A 25,085-nucleotide genomic window follows, 5' to 3' on the forward strand; every position below is an offset into this window, starting at 1 on the left:
TGTACGGCAGCGTTTGATGGAATATGCCATATACGGTTTATATTCCAGATTCTTCCCGTTTTAAGCATGTTTTCAGCTAAATACGTTACAAATAGAAGAAAAGCCTTAATTTAAACGACGTGGAAATATGTTCAAAGAACATACACAAAAATAACACAATATAGACTAACCATCTATTTATCCATCTACCCGTTTATCTTTTATTTATTATTCAGAATTAAATTAAAATTTGAGGGGGGGAAACCGTCTATGTGGTGAAAGAGATTTATTTGTTTCACAAAAACGCCTTCAGGGTTACAAAATTTAATTGTGGCTTTAGAATAACTTATAAAATCTTTGCTATGACTAGAACTTAACTTACTTATTCCCTTAGCTAGGTTAAGAACCAAATCATCATTACATTCTGAGCGACTAGAGCACGTTATCCGCTTTATTTTTTAGCGTAGGGGTTATTTTTCTGAACAAAAACAGTCCATTATGCTCCTTAATATTGCAAAATTGTATTTATATTAATAAAAAAAAAATCAAACACACTGGTTTGTAGCGCAAAATGTTTTACAGTTTAGTGCGCTAATTATTTAGCCCCGCCCCTTTTCAACTGCGCAGGTTGTCTTCAGTCATCCGGTTGCATTTCCACAGCGTAAAAGTAAGGCCTACTGACGTTTGTTATGACATCTGCTTGGAATATTACATGCACATGTTAAATATGGTTAGCTCTACAATAAGTAAATCCACTTAAATTTCTCTTCAACAGCTATGCCATAGAGCTAAGGCAAACCCGGAAGTTCAAAGACAATTTTAACTGTTTATTCTAATAAAACTGCTTGCTTTTTATTCCAAAATAAAGTGGGCATGCGCACAGAGCGTTATATAATAAGCAGGGGTGTGAAGTAACGAATTACAAATACTCACGTTACAGTAATTAAGTAGTTCAGTTTTTTTGGACAAGTACTTTTACTCTACTCACACTACATTGTTTGGAAGGTAATGGTACTTTTACTTGAGTATATTTTTTCAGTACTCTTTCCACCACTGATAATAAGAGAGCACACACAGGGTTTTATTTTATATAAAAGTTCAATACAGTTTATTGAAAAATATAGCACTCATCATCCCAGTGCAAGAAAATAGCTATGCACCAACCACTACATAAAATTGCTAAATACAAGTGCTAAAAATATACAATTTCAAATTTCAGAATATACAGCTCCAGTCTACTCAAATATTAGAAATAGTTTAGGTATAACTAAGGATAAAATAAAATAAAATAAAACAAAAGGTAATTATCTGCAGCCTTAGGCATTTTATTTAGCAAATTCTATAATAACTTTTACAACAAGCAAAAAACGTCAACGGCCGAAAAAGACGATACAATTAAATACTTCCTGAATCAGAAACTGTTGGGGTTTGTGCGGAAAACGGTTCAAGGATTTACCTCGAAAACCTTCAACAAGTCAAGGCAGAGCAGGAGCGCTTAAAACCGGTTCCGGGATCGACTTAAAACAGCACCTGAAATGCAGATCGCGGATTGGTTTTACGCGCATGACCACTGTTTGCATAACGGCAGAAGTTAGTGGGAAAATGACTCTCCATTTCTAAAGCACATACAGCAGTTAAACAGCGAAGCAAATAAACGAAACGGAAAAAAAGAGGGATAATATCTATTCATTTCAGAGCGTATTAATTTAGTCGGATCAAAAATGGATGAGAAAAAAAAAACGAACGTTGAGTTTTTACGTAAATTACTATTAGGTTAAAATGAATAAATTTTTTAATTTAGTTAGTTACCAATAAAGACAGTACGATAAAAGATTTAATAAAACCAAAATGTAAAAAGTTTGTGCGCTAGTAAAGCTACAGCACCTTAAATTCACGGATTTAATAGCATTTGTACGAAGGCTTGTTAACGTCATAAATGACGAAAAACTGCTGGCCAAAAAAGTTGCTGAAAGATTAACGTTGCAAACATCTTTATAGTGCATAGCTAGTTTATTTAAATTTAGTTAACGATGGTACAGTAAAAACATTACTGCTACAGCACCTTAAACTCATGGATGTTAACATTCGCATGAAGGCTTGTTAACGACATAAAGGATGGAAAAACCTGTTGGGATATTAGTGTCGCAAAAATCGTATACAATACAGTTAGCTTGTTTAAATTTAGTTGGCGCTAATGATGGTACAGTAAAAACATCAAATGCACAGATCATAACGCAACTGAATCATTTTAACAGGATTCTAGAGGCAGCGCTTGCACACGAAGCATCGTAATGTCAAATTACTTCTTTGCGAAAAACCATTAGCCAACATTGTAACAGCGCATAGCTAGTTCATTTGAATTTAGCTAACGCTAACGATGGTACAGTAAAACTGTTACTGCTACGGCACTCAGATCTTAACATTTGTACGAAGGTTTGTTAACATCATAAATGGCGAAAAAGTTGTTGTAATATTACATAACGATAATATAATAGTGCATAGCTAGTTCATCTACATTTAGTTAGCATCAACGGTGGTACAAACATCAAACGCACTGATCATAACGCAATGGGATCGTTTTAACTGGATACTAGAGCCAGTGCTTTCGGACAAATCATCGCAATGACAAATTACTGCTTGTGAAAAATTAAACATCGTAATAGTGCATAGATAGTTCATTTAAATGTAGTTAACGCTAACAATTGTAAAAACGCTACTGCTACAGCACCATTCTAAATAGCATTCGTATGAAAGCTTGTTAACATCAAATGGCAAAAAAAACCTGATGGGATATTAGCGTCCGATAAATTTAGTTAGTTCTAACGATGGTACAATAAAAATGTCAAACGCACTTATGAAGCAACGGGATCGTTTTAACGGGATTCTAGAGCCAGCGTTTTCGTACAAATCATCGTAATGACAAATTGCTGCGAAAAATGATTAATGAACATTGTAATTGTGCATAGCTATGGTTCATTGTGCTGGTGTCGGGTACAAGGAGGCAATGATACGTCACTTGAAGTGGCTATAGCTAAAACACCACTATTATCACTTTACTCGTAAATACGAAGATCACAATTCGTAAGAAATAACTACAGCGTATAGAAGTCGAGTGGCTAGATAGAGGCAGATCACCAAACAGGGCCAAATCAAGTAGCGGTGTTCAATCAAGGCGGAGCTTTCCATCAATCCTACAACCTGATGCATTTGTTAAATATATTAAAAAATGAAATCCATGTTTCGTTTGTGGAATTCTGTCGCGCCGCGTCGCCGTGACGACAGCATCAGTGTCAACACCTGCCGCTGCTGTATCCGGGGAAGAGCTGGGTGAGGATGGCTTGGAAAGGTTTGTTCACCGTCATTTCGTAGTTTTTGCCCAGATCGTGTCGGCAAGCCGGACAGGTGTAGACCTCGGCTTTGAAAGACCGCTGAAGGCATTCCTGCAAAGAGAAGAAAATCGTTTATGTCTTATTCATAAACGTACAAACTAGCGCATATGTAATGATGATCTGAAACCCTCAAGTGTTGCCATAAACCCTAAAAGTAGACATATTTATATTGCTGCTAATGCGATATTGTGATAGAAGTACAACATCAAGCTAATTTTCAGTTTTTACACATTTCAGAGATCGCACTCGCACAAAAGAAGAAAAAAAAACTTTACATCTCAGCACAATTTGGGAAAAAATAGTTTCAAATGGCTTTTTCATGAATTTAAAATTAATTTCTATTACTTTTTTCCAGGCCTGGGAGGGAGTGATCAAAGTATAATTAATGAATAAACAGATAAAAATAAATAAACATGCATAAAAAGTATAATTAGAATATTAAAATATAAAATAGTACAATTAAAATTTATTTATAATTAAGATAAATAAAAATAAATACATATTAAAAGAGTATAAAAGTAACATTTTAAAATAATTATATATTTATGTATAACTAAAATATAAAGTACAATTAAAATAAAGTATAATTAAAATAAAATACATAAAATTAAGTATAATTAAAATACTATAAATAAAAAGTAACTGAAATGGAGCATATTTACATTATATATATTAAATAGCTAAAATATAATTTTACTAAAGAATAATTACAAAAAAGTATAATCAAAATTAAAAATAAATAAGATGAAGTATAATTAAAAAATATAAAAAAGCAGAATTAAAATAACTAAAATACATATTAAATTATATGTGAAACAAAATTATAATTAAAAATATGTAACTAAAATACAACTTTAAAGCATAATTAAAATTACCAACAAAAGTACGATTAAAATAAAGAACTAAAATACAAAGTAAAATTAAATTTAAAACAAAATAAATAACCATTAAAATTATTAAACAATTAAGAATGCATGTAAAAACCTAAATTAAAATGAATAACCAAATAAAAAGGTAACTAAAATGCATATAAAAAGTTTAATTAAAAATTGATTTATTTGTGACCCTGCAGCAGTCTTAAGTCGCTGGGGTATATTTGTAGCAATAGCAAAAAATACATTGTATGGGTCAAAACGATAGATTTTTCTTAAATTAAAATTAAAGTAAAGATCATGTTCCATGAAGATATTTTGTAAATTTCCTACTGTAAATATATAAAAACTTAATTTTTGATTAGTAATATGCATTGCTAAGAACTTCATTTGGACAACTTTAAAGATGATTTTCTCAATATTTAGATTTTTTTGCACCCTCAGATTCCAGATTTTCAAATAGTTGTATCTCGGACAAATATTGTTCTACATACATCAATGGAAAGCTTATTTATTCAGCTTTCAGATTATGTATAAATCTCAATTTCGAAAAATTGACCCTCATGACTGGTTTTGTGCTCCAGGGTCACATTTAGAATTTAGAATTTCAAGGTCCATCACATGCATTCACAGGAAAATTTAATAGAGTTCTATTGTCCACTCTAAAGTCTGTTGCTGCTGTATAACATGAGTGTGTGTCTGTGGTTGTGGCCTCTTACCCTGCAGACGTTGTGTTGGCATTCTGTGGTGATGGGCTGATAGACGACTTCTTGGCAGCAGATGCACAAGAAAACCTCCTCCACTTTGTTGATGAAGCGCTACAAGTGCGACACGAACACATTAAACCGACAATATCCTCAGAGCACCTTAATTACAAGACACATTAAAGACGCTGGTCTGTACGTACAGGTCCGAGGTTGAGAGACTCCATGGCTTCGTCCCACAGCTTCTTGTTGAGCTCGTCGTCCTTGATCAAGGCCTTCTGCTCTTTGCTCAGTTTGTAGGCCTCCACTTTCATCTTCTTAGGCGTGCTTTTGGCCGGAGAGCTCTTCTCGTCCACTACGATTGAGAAAAGCGAGGATGTTATGACTGATCATCAGGTTTGGTCTTTATTAAACCAAGACGTTTTCACCTACCGGTCTGGGATTTCCTCTTCCTCTTGCCTTTAGTGGGTGTTTCATCAACGTCTTCGTCGTTTTTGTTCTCTTTCTCCTTTTCTTTCGCAGCCACAGCTTCCAGATAACCTTCAGGATACTGAAGCACAGGGGAATGAGGATTAACGGGCGAACCTTAATGAAGAAATAACTATTTTGGGCGAAATGCGAGTGAAATCTGGCAGACTTTACCTGCATGGTGAGCCCCAGTTTCTTAATGCGCTCTTTTCCTTCGCGGGTCCACGGCGCCGGTTCATCATCGTTTCGTTTCAGCAAGTATCTCCAAACGAGGAAGCCGGACTTGCCCTTCTCCGGCCAGTACTTCACCACCTAATAAACAGCGATTAATTAAGGGGTTCTGCAGGTATATATAAGACTTTAAAGACCCGTTTAAGACCAATTAAAGAAAATCAGGAATAAGTTACAGAAAACAATGCATCATGTTGTCCAAATGAGTTATTAGCAACACCTCAAAGTTAAAAACTTCCAACTTATTTTAGTATCACTGAGACACTATTATAGATTATTTCAGTTTTGAATCAGTTTTTATTTGTTTATCAATTTAAATTTTAGTAAAAAAAAAATTATCAGTTTCCTTAGTTTTTTGTCTACATCGTTTATTAATTTTTATTTCTTAAATTATTTAATTTATCTTATATTTAAGTTTTTTTAGTAATATAATTAAAATAATTAAATCAGTAAAAAGCGCAAAATAAAACGTATAAAATAAACTTAATACATAAAAATAACTAGAATACATATATGTATAATTTTAATAAAATTTAAATTATAATTAAAATTAAGCATGATTGAAAGAGTTTATTAATTTTTATTTCTTGAATTATTTTATTTTTCTTATATTTAAGCTATTTTAGTAATATAATTAAAATACTTAAATCAGTAAAAAGCGCAAAATAAAACGTATAATTAAAATAAGCGTAATACATTACAATAACCAAAATACATATATGTATAATTTGAATAAAATTTAAATTATAATTAAAATTAAGCATGATTGAAAGAGTTTATTAATTTTTATTTCTTGAATTATTTTATTTTTCTTATATTTAAACTATTTTAGTAATATAATTAAAATACTTAAATCAGTAAAAAGCACAAAATAAAACGTATAATTAAAATAAGCGTAATACATTACAATAACCAAAATACATATATGTATAATTTGAATAAAATTTAAATTATAATTAAAATTAAGCATGATTGAAAGAGTTTATTAATTTTTATTTCTTGAATTATTTTATTTTTCTTATATTTAAACTATTTTAGTAATATAATTAAAATACTTAAATCAGTAAAAAGCGCAAAATAAAACGTATAATTAAAATAAGCGTAATACATTACAATAACCAAAATACATATATGTATAATTTGAATAAAATAATATAAAAATTATAATTAAAATTAAGCATGATCGAAAGAGTATAATTAAACTTTTAGAAAATATATAATATATAACAAGTACAATTCTACTAAAAGTATAATTTAAAAAACTATGCATAATTAAAATAAAAACTAAACTACATTAAAAGTATCATTAAAATAATAAAAAATAATAATAATACAAATAACTATAACAATTAAATGCATATAAAAAATAAAGTGCGTATAATAAAAAAATAAAATAACAATAAAAACAACCAAAATAAATACAGAAAGTATAATTCAAATTTATCAGTAAGCTTCAATTTCAAGGTCCATCACATGCATTCACAGGAAATGTAATAACTTTCTACTGTTCACTTATATTAGGACTGGAAAACAAGACAAAAATATGGAGGAAGATATTGATTTTTTGCAGTGCAATGCAAAATTTATTGCCATGACTTTATACATTTTAAAACGTCCTGCTCTGATTTAAGACCTTTTGACGTCTTTAATCTGTGGAAGTGTGAATTAAGACTTTAAGAGTGGTTTAATACACAGAAACCCTGTAAAAACAGTGCAAACCGCCCCATCATGCTCAAAACACCAGGAATCGCTCGCCTTGTAAATGCCGTCGTATCGGTTGCCGTCTTCGGGACTGTACTTGCTGTGTTTGCGTCCTTTGGAGCTGCGCACGACTCTCACGGGTTTCCCAGCTTTCCAGTCTTTGGCCTCGGCGCCTTCCTTCTCGTTCACCGCCGCGTTGCAGTTCAGAGCAAGAGCCCTACAAACAACACATCAACAATAAAGCCTTAAAAACAGGAGAATTCACGCAAAACCTTTGTCCACTTTTTGTCCACGTTTGACGCAATATTCATTAATTACATCTTTAACACTTATTTTCCAGATTATTACTGAGAAGCAGCTTTGTATAAAGCGCTATATAAAAAAAAATAATAAAAAAAAACCAATAATTTCACACGATTTAAAAGCCATGATCCAACTACATGTTATTTATTAAACGTGTTAAAAACGTATTTGTCATCATTTGGATGAGAACTTATTCCCAGGACTTTTTAAATGTTTCTAACCCGAGTTTGCACCGCTCAGAGTATAAATATAATAGTGCTGTCAAACGATTAATCATAATCAGTATGATTTAGTTATTTAACCTAATTAATTTTATTATATTTGAATGCTGTCAACCGATTAATCGCATCCAAAATAAGTTTTTGTTTACATAATATATGCGTGTTCTGTGTATATTTATAATGTATATATAAATACACACATGCATGTATATATTTAAGAAAATATGTTACGTTTATATATTTAATATATTATATAATTTATATGAATATAAATATATACACGTAAATACATGTAAATATTTTCAAAATATATACATGCATGTGTGTATTTATATATACATTATAAATATACACAGAACACACATATATTATGTAAACAAAAACTTTTATTTTGGATGTGATTAATCGCGATTAATCGTTTGACAGCATTCAAATATAATAAAATTAATTAGGTTAAATAACTAAATCATACTGATTATGATAAAAAAAATTGAATGTTTTTATACAATATAAAAGATATAATTCAGTTCAAATTGTGTTCTTTTTTTTAAATACATTATAACTAATTTCCTTGTTTTCTTTGGTTCAGTGTACATTACTGTAATAAAAAAATATTAATAACAAATTTTGAATAATGAACTTTGAAAGCTATAATTCAATTAATTGTGTTAGTTATTAAATGTTAAAACCTTGTTTTGTATGGTTTAGTGTACAGTAATTATCAGTATTACAATTAATAATCCATATTTTATATTACATCTCTGTCTGAATACTGGTTTATCATCGTGTCACGTAAGTTTTACGACTGTTGTCTTGAATGCGCAGCGCTGCGTTTCGGACCTGTTCATGTTGGTGAGCTTCTGATCGCAGGACTGCTCGGCCGTCCTCTTGTTTCCTGAGAGGTCGCGACCCCCGGAGCCCGTGTAGGTGAACTCGTTACCATCGTCCTGATAAAGACAGAGTCACAGGTTAACAGAGGAAGGGAAAGACTTCTTAAAGGATGGTTTGGGGCGAGTATCTGCAGACGTACCACATCGTCTTCATAGCCTCCGGCAAGAACCAGTGAATAAGCGCCGTCGTTACTTCTGCCGTGAATCCCAGCGACGTGAGGCCTGTGAACGCCGGATTCACTCACCTGAGCGTCACAAACACAACAAGATCACCTTCATCTCCAGCACGTGTCCACATGCATGACCATCAGGAAAAAACAGGGTTCACACACCTTTCACTGACTTTTTTCTTGATTACTGGACTTTTATAAATATTTTTAACTTATGAATTATTTGTGCAGTGTTAAAGAAAAACACTTAAATCTATATTGCTTTATATAAATTAAAATTTAAATATGCAAATATATTTAAATATTATAAACAATTGAAAAAATTACACAAGTCCATTTAAAACAATTGTTTAAATTATTTTTATATTAAATATGTAGTATAAAAATATCTTAATTTTATGATAAAACGATTACGAAACATTATTAGCTTGGTCATTATACAATTTTAAAGAAATGTGTTGCAAACACTATGTAATTGTTTTAAACATCTTCATAAACAAAACTTTAGAAATAAGAAAATAAGACTTTCTATGACTTATTTCTAAGAGAGTAGAAATAAGTCATTTAGATAAGATAGGAAAAACTATTTTACGTTTTATTTTGCATTATTTACTCGTTTTATTCCATTATTAAACTAATAATGGAAACTATAATTTATATTAAAAAAAATGTAATTTACTTTTTATAAAAACTTTTTTTTATAAAACTAATATTGATACTACTAATACTAATAATGGAAACTGTAATTAAACTATAAAAAGATATAATTTTTAATATAAATAAAACTAATACTTTTTAGGGTTTCCATGATTATAGAAGGCCTATAAAAAAAATCTAGTATTATTTACTATTAAACTAATTTTGGAAACTATAATTTAATTAATGTAATTTTTTTAAATAAAACTAATACTAATAATGGAAACTATAATTAAACCATCTAAATTTTATAATTATTCTTAATAATAAAACTAGTACTTTTTAGAGTTTCCATGATTTATAAAAGGCCTAAAAAAATTATAATAATAAAAAATAAATAAATAATTATATATATATATTTTTTTTTTTTTAACTAGTTTTACTCAATTATTAAACTAATAATGGAAACTATAAATTAAAAAAATATTTAAAAAATAATAATAATAAATTCAAATTTTTTAAATAAAACACTTTCTAGGGTTCGTGACCATAAACAAGATAAACTCGAGCAGATCAGAGATGCCCACCTGCACTCTAAATTTCCACAGCATTCCCACTGGGACTCCAGGAACGGGGCCGTGATGGTTGGAGGGAACGATGGTGCACTGTTTAGTGCGGCCGACACACGCCATACCCTGCCAAACGAGACAGCAGGCTCATAAACACTTCATCTGAACTAATCCCACCTCTGTTTGCGCATGCGTCCGTCTGAAACGCACCTTCCCCCAGTCCCTCTGACTGGACGAGCTCGCCGACGCCATCTTGGCCTTCTTCTTGCTTTCCTTCAGCTTCTCTCCAGCCAGAACCACCTCGCTGGCATCGTTACGGCATTCAGGACAATACCTGCGGAAAAAAACAATTATAGTGGAATCGACACGTTTCCAATTTTTTTTTTTATTTGCTCATCGACAATTTGCGCAATGGTTTCATGAGCAATTAACGCAAATTTGTTTCACTAACTGAAGGCAAAAACGTAATATAATGTAGTTTTACAAACATTTTACATATTCATTTCGCCAGAAGGTTGTTGGTTCAAATCCCTCAAGAGTCGATTTATTGTAGCTTTGAATTAAAGTATTAGATAAATGGCGAGTAATTAGTGGAGAAATCGTCACAAGAATGGTTTTATGAACACTTACACAAATTTCATCAATTTACAAACGACAGAGATTGTTACACCAAACTATGTAATTGTTTTAAATACTTTTAATATTTAAATATTGTATAAACAAAACTGTATGCAAATGTTAACCATGAACTTTTTTCTTCATTATACAATTAAATTATTTAAGTTTGTAGATAAATTTGAGACAAACCTTGCGAACATGAAAATAGAGCTAAAGCTAACAAGTTTTTTTATTTTGGCAGAAGGTTTTTGGTTCAAATCCCTCGAGAGTCTATTTTTTGTTGCTTTGGAGGAATGTATTAGATAAATGAGTAATTAATTGGTTACGGAGAAATCGTTTACCAGTCCTTGTCGCAAGAATGGTTTTATGAACACTGAGCAATTTACACAAATTCAACAATTTGCCAATTATTTTAGAATTTAGTTTAACAAATCTATGTAATTATTTTAAATATCTTTAATATATTTAAATATTGTATAAACAACTGTATGATAAGTTAGTTAACTAATTAATTTTTTCTTCATTATGTAATTAAAATATTTACATTTGTAGACAAATTTACAAGACAAACTTTAAGCATGAAACCACAGCTAAAGCTAACAAGTTGGCTGTTGACAAGGTTGTCGTTTCAAATCCCTTAAGAGTATTTATTGTTGCTTTGGATGAACATATTAGATAAATGATGAGTAATTAGAGATGCAGAACTTGATTACTAGTCCTTGTTGCGAGAATGGTTTTACAAACACTGTACATTCCATTTATTCAATTTTAGAGCCAAGTGTAACAAATCTATGTAATTGAGAGCTTTATTTGTAAACATTGCATAAACAAAACTTTATGATCAAAGTGGATTACAGTGAACTTTCTCTTCATTATACAATTTAAATATTTAAGTTTGTAGCTAAATTTAAGAGATTGAGCACTAATTTTTTTTTGACGTCACCAGAAGTTTGTTGGTTCAAATCCCTCAAGAGTCGATTTGTTGCTGCTTTGGAAGAACGTATTAAACGAGCAATTAGTGACGGAGAACTAATTTACCAGTCTTCGTCACATGAACGGTTTTACGAACAGTTTACGAGCAATTTACACAAATTCAGCAATTTTAGAGATTGTTACACTAAACTACGTAATCGTTTTAAATATCTTTCATATATTTGAATCTTGTATAAACAAGTTTGTATGGAAAATGTTAACTATAGACTTTTTTCATTATACAATTAAAATGCTTAAGTTCGTAGATAAATTTGAGAAACTTTGTGAGTTTTTTGACATCACCAGAAGGTTGTTGGTTCAAATCCCTCAAGATTAAATTTATTGTTACTTTGGAAGAACGTATTAAATTATTAATTAGTGACGGAGAACTAATTTACCAGACTTCGTTACAATAATGGTTTTACGAACAGTTTACAAGCGATTTACACAAATTCAGCAATTTACAAATAATATTAGAGATTGTTACACTAAGCTACGTAATTGTTTTAAATATCTTTAACATATTTAAATCTTGTATAAACAAATTTGTATGGAAATTATCAAACTTTCTTCATTATACAATTAAAATACTTAAGTTCGTAGATAAATTTGAGACAAATTTTGCACGTTTTTTGACGTCACCAGAAGGTTGTTGGTTCAAATCCCTCAAGAGTTGATTTGTCGCTGCTTTGGACAGAACTATTAGATAAACTCGTATACCAGTCCTCATCCTCAGGGATGGTGGTGAGCGGTGGGTTCAGGCAGTAGGTGTGAAAAGCCATGTCGCATTCGTCGCACAGCAGCTGTTTGTCGGGATCCTGCTTCACGCCGCAAACGTGACAGTTGCACATGCGGCAGTTCTTCTTCGGGTCGTCTTTGCAGACCTTGCACTCGGGTCCGTTCGACCCTGATTTGACAGAAACGAGGCACCTTATCGTTTGCGCTCAACATACTGCATCCGAATACCGCAAAATTGAAATGTAGGTTCGAAACGACACAAAGTCAGACTCACGCTTGAGAGGGCTGTCAGAAGAGGCTCCTGGACCCTCCGAACTTCCCGGCTCCTCGATCTTGTAGATTTCGGTTACGAACATGATGCGACAGTCGTTGAGAGAATCGCCAGCATCTCTGTAGAAAGTGTGGATAAACATTGTGAACGAAAAAAATAAATAAATGAACAGCAAGACATTTATAGTGGAACCAATGCAATTTTAAATATCTGATTTGCTCAACAGCAATTAGCACACTGGTTTCACAAGGAATTAGTGCAAGTTTGTTCTGCTGAAGGTAACAACTTCTATAAAAAGTGGCTTTACAAACATTTTACATATTCATTCTTGCATAAAAATTATTTTTCAAATACTTTAGGGCCTTTCGCACCGCTTTAGTTCCAGAACTAAATGTACAGTACTAAAGTACTGGGACGATTTTGCGCGAACTATTTCCCAGTACCATTTAAAGGGTTGCATTCGCACCGAGAGTGTGTATTAAGAAGTGACGTAAGCCGGTCGACAGCGTCGTCATTTGTGCGCGGCGTTCAACAACAGAAACAAAGAAAAACAACATTAAGGCAGTCCGGTACTAAAATCGCACCCAGTTCCGGTGGTGCGAAAACGCCAAAAAGTGGGTAGTTCCACAATTAGTTCTGGTACTATGAAAAGGTTCCCGCGGTGCGAAAGGCCTATTTGAGGGATGTACACAAATCTACAAATGATTGTAGAGCTTAATGTAACAAATTTGTAATATTTATTATACAAAACAACTTAAATTAAAAAACAATTTTAATTGTATAAAATAATTAAATTTCTACATTTATTACAAACTTTGTGAACAAACCAACAGAAAGAAAAAGGCCATCAAGACGTCTATAATGGAATAGACAATTTTAATAGGATTTAATGAGCATTTAACGCAAAACTCGTTCTGCTAACTGAGTGCAACATATTGCGTAAAAAGTAGTTCGACATTTTACATGTTCCTGCATAAGAACCTTTTTATGAACACTTTGAGAGGTTTACCAATGAATTTAGAGTCGTGTAACAAACGGTATAATTGTTTTAAATATATTTATATATTTTTAAATGTGATTTTAATTGTATAATAAAACGTTTGTTATAATTACAATATTTAGTTATATATAGCTACAATTAATATTATGATTAAACTTTGTTCATTATACAATTCAAATCATTAAGTTTGCAGAGAACACAAAATATATAAGAAACGTGTGAGCAAATCAACAGAAAGAAAAAATTAAAGCAAGGCAATTTTCATGAGAAATTAATGCTAATTTGTTCTGCTAACTGAAAGTGACGCCTTATGTAAAAAGTGGTTTGATAAACATTCCTTTTCGCGTTTACACTTTACAAGAGATTTAAACATTTGATAATTTACAAATAATTTTAAAGCCTAAACCACACTATATAATTGTTTTGAAACATGCATTTTAATTGCATAGTAAAACTTCATAATTAAGTTCATAATTAACTACGTAATTTAAATCATTAAGTTTGTAAATAATTCAAATATGATAAACTCATATTAGACTAATAAAAGCAAGACATTTATAGTGGAATAGACCATTTTTAATTAGATTTCCTCATCGAACAAGACAATTTCCTTAAGAATGAGCAATGAATGCAAATACATAAGTAAAATGTTGGTCAAACCACACTTGCATTTGTTCTTGCACAAGAACATTTTTTCTACTTGGTTTGGCTAAAAGCTTGGCTTAAGGAAGTGCAAAAGATGCTATTTCAAAGAATCTTGGTAACCAAAGAGTTGATGGTAGCTTTTGACTTCCATAGTATTTTTTCCATACTATGGATATCAATGACTACCGTTAACTGTTTGGTTACCATATAAAGTCTCAAAATATTTTCTTTTATGTTCAACAGAATAAAGAAGCTCATTTGGAACAAGTGGAGGATGAGTAAATGAAGAGATTTTAAATTTTTTTAGGTGAACTATCCTTTTAACCCTAAAAATGGCAAGACCATAAAGAGACATCAGAAAATTTATTTATTGCTATTTTCCATCTTATTGGGACACAAATAATACAACTTGATCATTTTTTTTTCAAAACTTTTAATTTTTATTTTAATGTTTGTGTCCCACAGGATACGTTGCCAGTTTGGGGTATAAATTAACTGAAAACAGAATACTTGTTTATCAATGCTTGTTACAACATGGTTGTAATTCCTGAACACTTTGGAATACAGAACTACGGTTGGTCTCTTTTTAAAGAAGAAACATAGCAGATTAGGGATGCACCGAAATGAAAATTCTTGGCTGAAGCCGAACAAAATGAAACACTGGGCCGAATGCCGAACACGGTTTTTCACATTTTGCCAATTTTTTCACCATTGCATAAATTAAATGGCCAAAATGTGCTTTTTACTGTTTTGTCCCGCTTTTCAAATAAAAAAATCAATTACAAAACAGCAATTTAAAAATATTTACTTAACACTGAATGTTGACAAATGATTCTCATTACGAATTTGGGAAGACGTTTGTTGCACGTATCGCATTGTCACATGCCTTGTAAAAATTCATAAAAATGTTACCGAGCAGCTGACGAGTAACACTGTTTCAGCACAAATTTCCCCTCGTGCTTTGGACTTTGAACCCTGGCGCCGCGAGCTCGTGCAGCGCTGTTTGAACACATGCAATTCCTGCATGTATTAGAAAACATAACATTCTGCAGTTTATTTAATCGTTTAAGGGCATTTCGCGATTTTAATCATCATACAGTAACCAGCAACAACCACCCTTCCTCTTCTCACAGCACTAAACAGCACTAAACAGTCTCTCGCTGTCGGTGCTTGTAATGATTTTTGCGTCTTTCGGCCGAATAATTTCGGTTGCCGAACATTCGGTGCATCCCTATAGCAGATTATTGCTGAAGTGAAAGCATTTCAAAAAAAGAAAGTATAAAAAAGTTATAGACGTTTAAGTTTGCAGTAAAGATAATGCAGTATACTAATTTTTAAAAAATTGTATATAAAATAAACACTTTATAAAATGTTGCACTTCAAATTGCTATAAAATCTAAGCCATATGTCTAACCAAGTTATGTTCCAAATTTGAAGTTGATATCACCAAAATTGTGGTTCCTGTGAGATTTTGTTTGGGCACTATACCAAAAATAACCACTGGGTGACACCCACCAAAACTGTATTGAATTCTTTTGATGCAGTTTTCTGTCACAAATCAATAATTTTCTGTCACAATATCACTTCTATTACAAAACAGTCACCAAATATGGAACCTTGACTGTCAGACCTTTCCAATGATATGTGTTTTGTCAAGATTACAAAAAGATTTGATTTTCTAAAACACAAGCCACAAAATCACAGAGTATATATGTCAAGTATATATATATTATATATGTGTTTATATATCTTGCTTTATACCCCTAAAAGGGCGACATATCCCCTGAGATACAAACATTTAGAGACGGATTACAAAAAATGTAAGCATTTCATTCATAAACTTTCAATGTAAACCTAATAAGCTAATGCTTAACAACAGCTTTTTAAACAGGCAAGTCCCCTCCAACGTGTGTAAATATGTGAACTAGATCAACTTTTTTAGGAGGGTGAGTAGATTTCCCACTACAGGCGGCCATGCAGTTTTAAATGCTGCCCGTGAGCTAAACAAAGAATGTATGAACAAAGTCAATATATCTAAATATTCACAACAAACAACCTTTCAAAATGAAACCAAGAAATGAGACCTACACTTTCCCTGCCTCTCAAATGTTTGTATCCCACAGGATACGTTGCCAGTTTTGGGGTTAAAGACTAAACGTCGCCCTACCCGAGCAGGATCTTGCCGTAAACCTCGCGCTGGGTGCGCGTCTCCCTCTTCCTCTGGATCTCGGCGTCGTACCAGTAGCCGCGCTCCTTGGGCTCGTCGGGGTTGTAGTTCACCATCACGATCATGCCCTGCTCCAGCTGGTGCCACTGGTAGACGGTGCGCGCCCGTGGACGGACGTCTTTCCCACGCAGCTGCACCACGCCGTTCTCAGGGTAACTGCACAGAGCAAACGCATGCGCGATTAGCATTTACTGGCATGGGACGTTTAAACAGACCGTCTTTGATGAACGGTTTAAGATGCAGATGAAAGGAAAGACTGAAACTTGGAGACGTTAACGGGTGCATGAAGCGCTCAATGAATCCAGGTGTTCAACATGATAAAATCTGTTCAAATTTGGAGGGAAAAAACCCTATATTTTGTAGATCATTTCAGTGAGTTTGGAAAAGACAAAGTTAAGTATTTTTGTTGTTAGTAACCTTAAAAGCTTTACTCCCAAATATTCTCCTCCAAGTCAATTCAACCTTACAATTAGGCCATAAAACATCTGACTGAATATGACTTGAGATTCAGAAAGTGAATCATCTGTTAACTTCGACCGATTCAAAATCTTCATTTTTCATGACTCATTGATTCATTTAAGATTTTTGATTCAGATTAATTTGGGCATAGTTCAGTTATAAAGTCCATTTTGCTTACAGAAAGAGATCGTCTCAATGCTGATGTAAATTACATGGTTTCAAAGCAATAACTCATCTTTGAACCATTCTTTAAAGGAATCGGCTCACAGAAGTCATTTGTTCAGTATATTGAATCAGGCTACACTGGCCACATTGTATATTCGTTTTTGTGTTCAGCTTACAAGGACTCGATATAAAGACGTTTCTTGCCATTATTTTGTAGTAAACAAAATATTTGTCATACAATTTGGACTAGTGCTGGGCGGTATACCGGTTCATACCGAATACTGGTGTTTATTTTTGTTATGATGTGAATTTTTAAAATACCGCAATACCGGTGTATGTCGAAGAAGAATTGTTAAATAAATTGTTATTTGTGTTTTCTTTGCGCTCAAAAAGTATTCTCGTAGCGTCGCAAAACTGAAGTTGAGCCACTGATGTCACACGGACTGTTTTACCTTGTTCTTACTACGTTTCTGGACCTGGGAACGTTTCAGTTGCATTGCTGTCTATGCAGGGTCTGAGATAGGCCTGTCACGATAACAGCTTTTTGTTGTGTGATACATTGCCCCAGAAATAATTGCGATAAGCGATATTACTGTCATTTTAACATTTTATGCCACTGAATATATAATCATAATGTAACAGCATAATAATGCAAGAAGGTCTACACACTTCCAAATGACAACGAACTTTTAATTTTTAAGAATATTTAGATCATGGAAATTAAGTATCAAAATATTAGATACCTTAAAAAACCTGAATAATAGTAAATAAACATTTTCTAACAAAAAAGTGCAAAGTAACAAGTAGAAAAAAAAAGAAAAATGCACAAAGACTTGTATGGAGACTTTTCTCATCTACAGATTTGTCTCTGACCTTCTTTTCTCTGTAAATTAAGGGTGCACACTATTGCTGAGAACCACAATCACTACTTAGCAGTCAGATGTCCGTATGCACAAAGGCACAGATCCCTAAACAAGACCATATCTGCAGATGAAAGGGTGAACTAGCCCTTTAAGCCAGATAAACCCAATCCCTGCCCACATTAGAGAAGTAAAACGGCTTTTGAATGCCTCACGTCACCTGTTTGCCCCTGTAAAAGAGTCGCTGCCTCTGGGGTTCGACGTTGAAGAGCTCTGCGATCTTCACGCGCAGCTCATCCACCTTGGTGAGCTTGGACAAGGAGTCGACCCGATGGGTCTCCTTGCCATCCATAGTGCGCACCTGGATCCACATGGCGGCAAACCTGCAACAAGCGACGTCAGCGAGTGAGATTGTTTCCCGCCTTGCTTTTTATAGTTCAGACAATGGCTTCGAGCCAAGACCTTCAAACGAGCAGGAAAAAGGTGTTCATTTCACAGTGACGTGAGCGACACGGGCAGCTTTTTCCTCATTCATCTCCTCCGGCGCTTTTAGGGTTGATACTCTGAGAAGCTGCTTTAAAGCAGTCTGTTTCTTTACAACTTTATGTAGAGTTGTGTTAACTTTACAAAAAAAAAATCACGCATTAGCATGATACAGTGATGCTAACGAATGGTAAAACCTAAGGTACTTTCATTTCTAAGCATTTCAACACCATTTGACCAATATTTTCCATTAGTTTTCCAATTTACAGGTCTTCCATGAATGTCCGAACGTGGAGTATGTATATCATGAGACTAAATGATTACAATATTTATATACAATGGTATTACAAACATACGCCAAAGAACACTAATGTAAAGCATGGCTTTACCATGGTACGTGCCCAAAAAACACAGCTTTATTATGGTATATGCCCAAAAAACATGGTATTATCAAAGTACATGCCAAAAAACATGGTATTAGCATGGCGCATGCCCAAAAACATGGCTTTAGCATGGCACACGCCCACAAAACATGGTATTACTAAGGTACGTGCCCAAAAAACATGGTATTATCAAGGTACGTGCCCCGAAAAACATGGTATTACCATAGTGCATGCCCAAAAACATTGCTTTTCCATGGCACATGCCCAAAAAACATGGTATTACCAAGGTATGTGCCCAAAAAACATGACATTACCAAGGTATGTGCCCAAAAAACATGACATTACCAAGGTATGTGCCCAAAAAACATGGCATTACCAAGGTATGTGCCCAAAAAACATGACATTACCAATGGTACAAACCATGGTATCACCATGCTACATGTCAAGATTCAATTTCAAATTGGCGTGAGAACTTATTCGCCATACCTACGGGTGAAGTAGTGTATAATAGCGTTAAAAAAAAAACCTTGTTGACAATCTCAGCTCTTCAAACCACGCCTGTTATTGGCGGAAATAGACGGAAACGCCCCCTAACGTCACTCAATGGCACTGCAGTGGGTGAAATAACATGTCTTTATATTGTCGACTTTAAACCAACAACAGGAAGCTGGAATGAGACTTGAACTTCAGATATGAGTCTATTTGAGGTTTATTTGTAGAAATCAGTCAGTTCAAACAGGAATGAACGCAAATCGCGTTGATTTAATTAAGGGGTTGTGTGCTGGTCATGATGTGGGTGGTCTCGAATCGAAAACAGACACTTAAATGACAAATATAAACTAGGACCAATTGAAAATGAGTGGAATTACAAACATTTATCATTTTAATTACATATAATGAGTTTATGTAAAACAAACCCATCCAGAATTCCTACATTACTCAAGTTACACCTTCACAAACACTTTCCTGTCTGTTATTGTCATGTTTTGAACTGTTGTGCACAAATACGCGTATTTATTTCAGAATTCAAGACATTAATAACAAATTTAATTGCAAAAAAAATCGCATTAACCTCACAATTAGACTTAATTTCGGGGTATTTGGCCAATATAAAATAAATTCAAAGACAAAGACAGAAAGTCAAAGACAGAAAAGTGTGAAAAGCGCTAAATACTATATAAATATTAACATGCACACATTAAACATGCGAGTTTATTAATATTTAGATAGTAAAATAAGGCGCGTGCGCACGGTTTCATAGACAATACCTTTAAATAAAAACCGAAACTGGTTTTAAAAACGGATCTTTACCTGTAATCTTCCTCTTGGGAATAGAAGACGTGATTTTAATTCAATAAACGCGCTAAAAGTGTGAAAACGTTGCACTTTTGTTACAGTTCAACCCCGCCGCGAAACGCAATATAACTGGGGTTCGAATCAATAAAAGTGTTCAACAACGTGTTTCCCCTCCCGCCGCAGGCACGGCAGGCCGCTGATTGGCGGAGCGGAGTTCCGAACCGCTCGCTGATTGGTCGGGCCGCGCGTCACTTACGCATGTTGCCGGAGCTTAGGCTCAGCGCGCGAAACCCTGCTCTCGTTGTCGCACATGCTCGGCTCTGCTGTAATCTCGCGAAATTTGGCGGCATATTACATAATAAAAGCACACGTTAAAAGAATCTCTTATTTTTAATTAATATATAATTAGCATGTGTTTACTAAATTTAAGCAAAACAAAATATTTCAATATATATTGAACGTCAAGTGATTAATACGTAAACGATTAATTTATTTATTTAATTAATGATATAAACGTTGCTCTTAATGTTGAATCTTAATGTTAACTATTTTTAATAATAAAAAAAAAACTATGTTTCAAATATGGATATTAAAATCACACGTGAAAAAGATATTTTCTATTGTTAATTTATTATTTACTTAGCAAAATATGAAGTAATTGCAGGAGCATATGGGATATAAACAGTATAAAATAATTCCTAATGTAATGCCTGCCTTTGACTATCACATTGTTAAATGTGGTGTCTTTATGCAAAACAAAGAGATTGAATTTCTGTGCAATAATATGTTGATTGCAGCCAAGTTTTATATACATAAATGTAGATTTGTTTAAGTTTCTCCTTGTTTTGAGGAATTTAAAAATTATTTTAGGATTTTGTTTCAATCAATAAAACGAAGAGTGCCTTAAAACTCTCTAAACTTCTGGCAACATACTTGGATTATAATTTGTTTATAATTTGCAATGATGATAATGCCTGCTTGGCTGACTGTTATTTGAAGGTTTAGTAAAGTGATTAAAAAAAAGAAAGAAAAAAAAAAGAATAAATAAATAAAAACTTTTCCCAGTCAATTTTACTGCCATCTTCTGGTCATTTTAAGTCCTACAGAAGTCGACAGAGTTTAACTTCTTCCGCATTACAAGAGAAAGCGAAAAGACAAACATTCCGTCTTGGGAACATTTAGGTGTCACTTAATGTTTTAGAAACAAAACAACCGCAAACAGCGTCCTTATGTCTGACAGTCAGTCCATTTATGCGCCGTTTATTCTGTGAAGGTGTCAAAGTCTGTTTCTGTTTCCCAGTTCCTGCTTCTGGATGAATGCAGAACTATAACAAAGGTAAGACACGTTTTTTGTGCTTCTTTGTAATGTTTATAAAATACATATGAATGATGTAGTATTTATTTATACATTATTTGGTCAAAGTCACGTCTGACAGTCATTTCAGACTTCGCTCTTTGAAGAAAACAGTCGATGAGTCATTAAACACATCAATATTCCATTTTATTATTCAAACACCATTTATGATCTAGTCAACGAACCCAGCTTAACATAGAACGTTTTAAGAACGTAGGCTGTAACGTTCTGGTAAGGTTCTCTCGAATTTACGAACAAAAGTTCTTCTAGTAACGTTAATATAGAACGCTCGATCAAAGTGCTGCTAATAATGTTCTCAAAACGTTCGCACAAAAACTAAGCAGAATGTTTTCTAAAACATTTTAGTTGGATATTCGTCTGATATTTTTAAATGTTACTACTTGCTTCAAAGAACGTTCAAAAGTAACGTTTCCGTAATGTTCGCAAAATTCTAAAACTGAATGTTCCCTTAACGTTTGCATAAAACGTTTTTAAAACATTTTTAAAAAACTGGACGTTTTGAACGTGCATAAAAGTTAACATTCCCATTTTTTACAAAATGATAAAACTGTTCCCGTTCACATAACCAGGAATTTTTTTTAAAGCCTTTAAAATTTTTTATATTTTGAACGTTTAGAGAACATCCAATAGTAACGTTTCCATAATGTTTGCAAGATGATAATATGTAATGTTTCTTTAACGTTTGTATAACCAGGAAAAAAAAAAAGTTTTTACAACATTTTTAAAAACTGGACGTTTTGAAAGTTCCGAGAACATTCAGAAATAACGTATTATTAACTTAATGGGAACGTTAGCAAAACGTTCTTAGAACATATGAAGTAAAAAAAGTAAATAAAAGAGTTATCTGTTTTTGCAAATGAACTCTTCATATTTTTGTTAGCTGGGGACATAGTAATATTAATATTGAAATATTGTAATCGTCTCATAACTTTCACTTTTTCTTTCAGCATTCAGAAGCTCAAGCGCATCTAAGTGACTTCAGATTGAATGGAATGGCTTGAACATGTCATATGAGAGCACATATTCACGTATGATCATCCGTACTTGCGTAAACAATGGCAGACGGTGGAGTAGAGCTTATGGATCAAGGATTTGCGAATCTTGCCAAGGCATTTGAGATCCTTTCCCAGGCTGGGCAGGAACGATGGGTCAGCCTGACGTTAAAAATGGACCGCAGGCGGTCGGAGGAATTGGTGAATGCCATGTGCTTGATTCTCCTGAAGAGGATTGGAGAGGCGCACGCTAAGCTAACGGCTAACAGCGACAACAGCATTGGAAAATACTTGGCCGAAATGGTCAAAATGCACGGAGAACGTGTCAACAGTAGCCACATTGGCGGTTTTAAGTCAACAGATGTCAATACGTTATTGGATATCGCCAGAATTTTCGCCATTTTGGTGCAGGAGAGATTGTGCGACAAATCGCTACGAGATCAAGCATACCGCGAGGCTCTTGCGTCGAGCAGAATGGCTGGTTTGCTATCTTTAGACGTCGAGGAGGAAGTAAAGCAAGTCTGCGGGCCTGACATTATCAATGAATCCAACACCGAACGTCCTACTGAAACTTACAATTTGACGTCGCTAGAGCGAAACGAAAGCCCTCCATCATCTCAGCAATCAAGTTCGCGCTATAGTCTCGAAATTAGCTTGGCAACAGCTACAGAATCCAATATGGAACAATCAAAGCCGATGAGTCTACGAACGCCAACAGATAGCGAAACTACAACCAGTCAAGACCAACTACGACATCGTCTTAATAAATCGGCTAATATTTGCGCAAAGAACCAGCTACCGACAGCGGAAGTCAATGGCGCGACAAAGTCGAAGCAGTGTCTAGACCACAACGGAAGCTCCCAACTTGTGACATCCAAAAACACGAATCTCGATTTTTCGTCCACCCCAAACGATGGCGACAAACTCCGAGCTCAGCCACTAAACGCTACAGATCAGAAACCGACAACTCAACCTGCCAGTTTTCGCTCTCCAGAACCGAGCCAAAGCGACGTCGAAGAAACTTTTTACGACTTTGTGATCCTACACGAAGCCGAAGACGCGGACGAGGCGCAAAGACTCAGGGATAAACTTGAGAGTATCATCCGTGGAGTCGGCGCGACATTTTCCGATGAATTCGCGCAACCTGGAAAGTCGACGTTGCAATGTATGGAGGACGCCATCGAGAATTCGGCATTCACGCTGCTGCTGCTCACCCAGAACTTCAACTCCAACCTCAGCGTGACCAGCGCCGATTCAGCGATCGTGAATTCGCTGGAAAACCACCACAAAATGAACTCCGTAATTCCGCTGCTACCTCGCAAGAACTGTTTGTCGCGCAAAAGTTTTCCGTTGGTGCTTCAGACGAAGGTTCCTCTCGATGAAAGCAGCAGAATGTTCGAACGCAACGCCCAAAAGGCCATCGCACGGGAAAAAGTGGCAATCCAAAAGACGGTTTGGATGACCAAACAGCGTCGTAAGAAACTAGTCGAGGAACAGAAGAGACTACAAGAGGAGAACGCCATAAAAGCGGAGCTACGACGAGAGGAGGAAAAATTAGCGCGGCTGAGACTAGAAAGCGAAATTCAGCAAAATAACATGTTTTGTGGTGCATCTGCACCAATGCATCCACCTCCGGCACATGGGCCGATGCATTCGCAACATGGCGCATTGCAGCAGCAGCAACCATCGTGCATCCACATCGAGAATGCGCAGAACGTTATGATCGGAAATCACTCAACGATGAATATTGACCATGCTAAAAACTCGGCCGATGAGTTTGATTTTTAAACCTGGTGTTTAAAGTGTTTTTTCACTAAAATAGGTGTTGTGAGAAATCACGCGTGTTTCTGAGAAAGAACTGTCGTTTTAGCAAATCAGGTTTGCTGACATCTGGTTGGCTGATGAGTTTTTGGGGGCGGGGTTTGGAGAATGCCTGATGGTCAACTACAACTACCAAAAAGTACAAGAAAAAGTGTTTCGTATCATTGTATTAATTTCAACCTTAGGGCTGTCGGTATGTTTTATGGTGGTTTATGGGTCTTTTTTTTTTTTTTTTGAGTCTAAGCTTCATTTCCATGTTCAACAATTCATATGGTTATCACAGTTAATTTTTGCTTTAAAGATCATAAAGTTGATAAAGAAAGAAAAATGTCAACTGAGAGCAAAATAGAGTTACTGTGAGGTAAAAGGTTGTTTTAGTAAAATAAATAAAATCATATGACAGCAAGGAAAATGTTTACACGTTTTTCTTTTGTATGATTTACGGTTAAGTTTTCTCATGACAAACTAAGCTAAATTATTCTGTATTACTCTGCTAATTACTGTGGAGAATTTCTTAATTTCTGAATAAACAATAAGCCTGTATCAAAAAAATTGTGCGTTTAGTGGATTTCTATATGAACATGTAAAATATATCAATCATGTCACCTATTTCGGTCATATTAATTAATTAACTTACTAACTTTGAC

General features: G+C 34.1%; 2 protein-coding genes across 2 annotated transcripts; one reads left to right on the forward strand and one right to left on the reverse strand.

Moving 5' to 3' along the window:
• Positions 1-1,127: 1,127 nt before the first annotated feature.
• On the reverse strand, positions 1,128-22,492 carry LOC107742786 (E3 ubiquitin-protein ligase UHRF1; the record flags this gene model as incomplete). Its single annotated transcript, XM_016555823.1, has 14 exons — positions 1,128-3,419; positions 4,960-5,058; positions 5,148-5,299; positions 5,377-5,494; positions 5,587-5,724; positions 7,399-7,561; positions 8,709-8,815; positions 8,899-9,003; positions 10,152-10,259; positions 10,344-10,467; positions 12,444-12,630; positions 12,736-12,851; positions 16,545-16,760; positions 22,488-22,492. Coding segments are annotated over 14 exons (1,788 nt in total), but the record flags the coding sequence as incomplete, so codon positions are not given.
• Positions 21,344-24,964, forward strand: LOC107742784 (TIR domain-containing adapter molecule 1-like). The gene is made up of 2 exons (XM_016555822.1): positions 21,344-21,586; positions 22,573-24,964. Exon 2 carries the CDS (start codon positions 22,681-22,683, stop codon positions 24,403-24,405), a length of 1,725 nt encoding a protein of 574 aa, XP_016411308.1. The 5' UTR covers positions 21,344-21,586; positions 22,573-22,680; the 3' UTR covers positions 24,406-24,964.
• Positions 24,965-25,085: the final 121 nt, after the last annotated feature.

The sequence above is a fragment of the Sinocyclocheilus rhinocerous genome, unplaced genomic scaffold (genome assembly GCF_001515625.1).
Source record: "Sinocyclocheilus rhinocerous isolate Xijiao unplaced genomic scaffold, SAMN03320098_v1.1 scaffold1879, whole genome shotgun sequence".
NCBI classification, from domain to species: Eukaryota; Metazoa; Chordata; class Actinopteri; order Cypriniformes; family Cyprinidae; genus Sinocyclocheilus; species Sinocyclocheilus rhinocerous.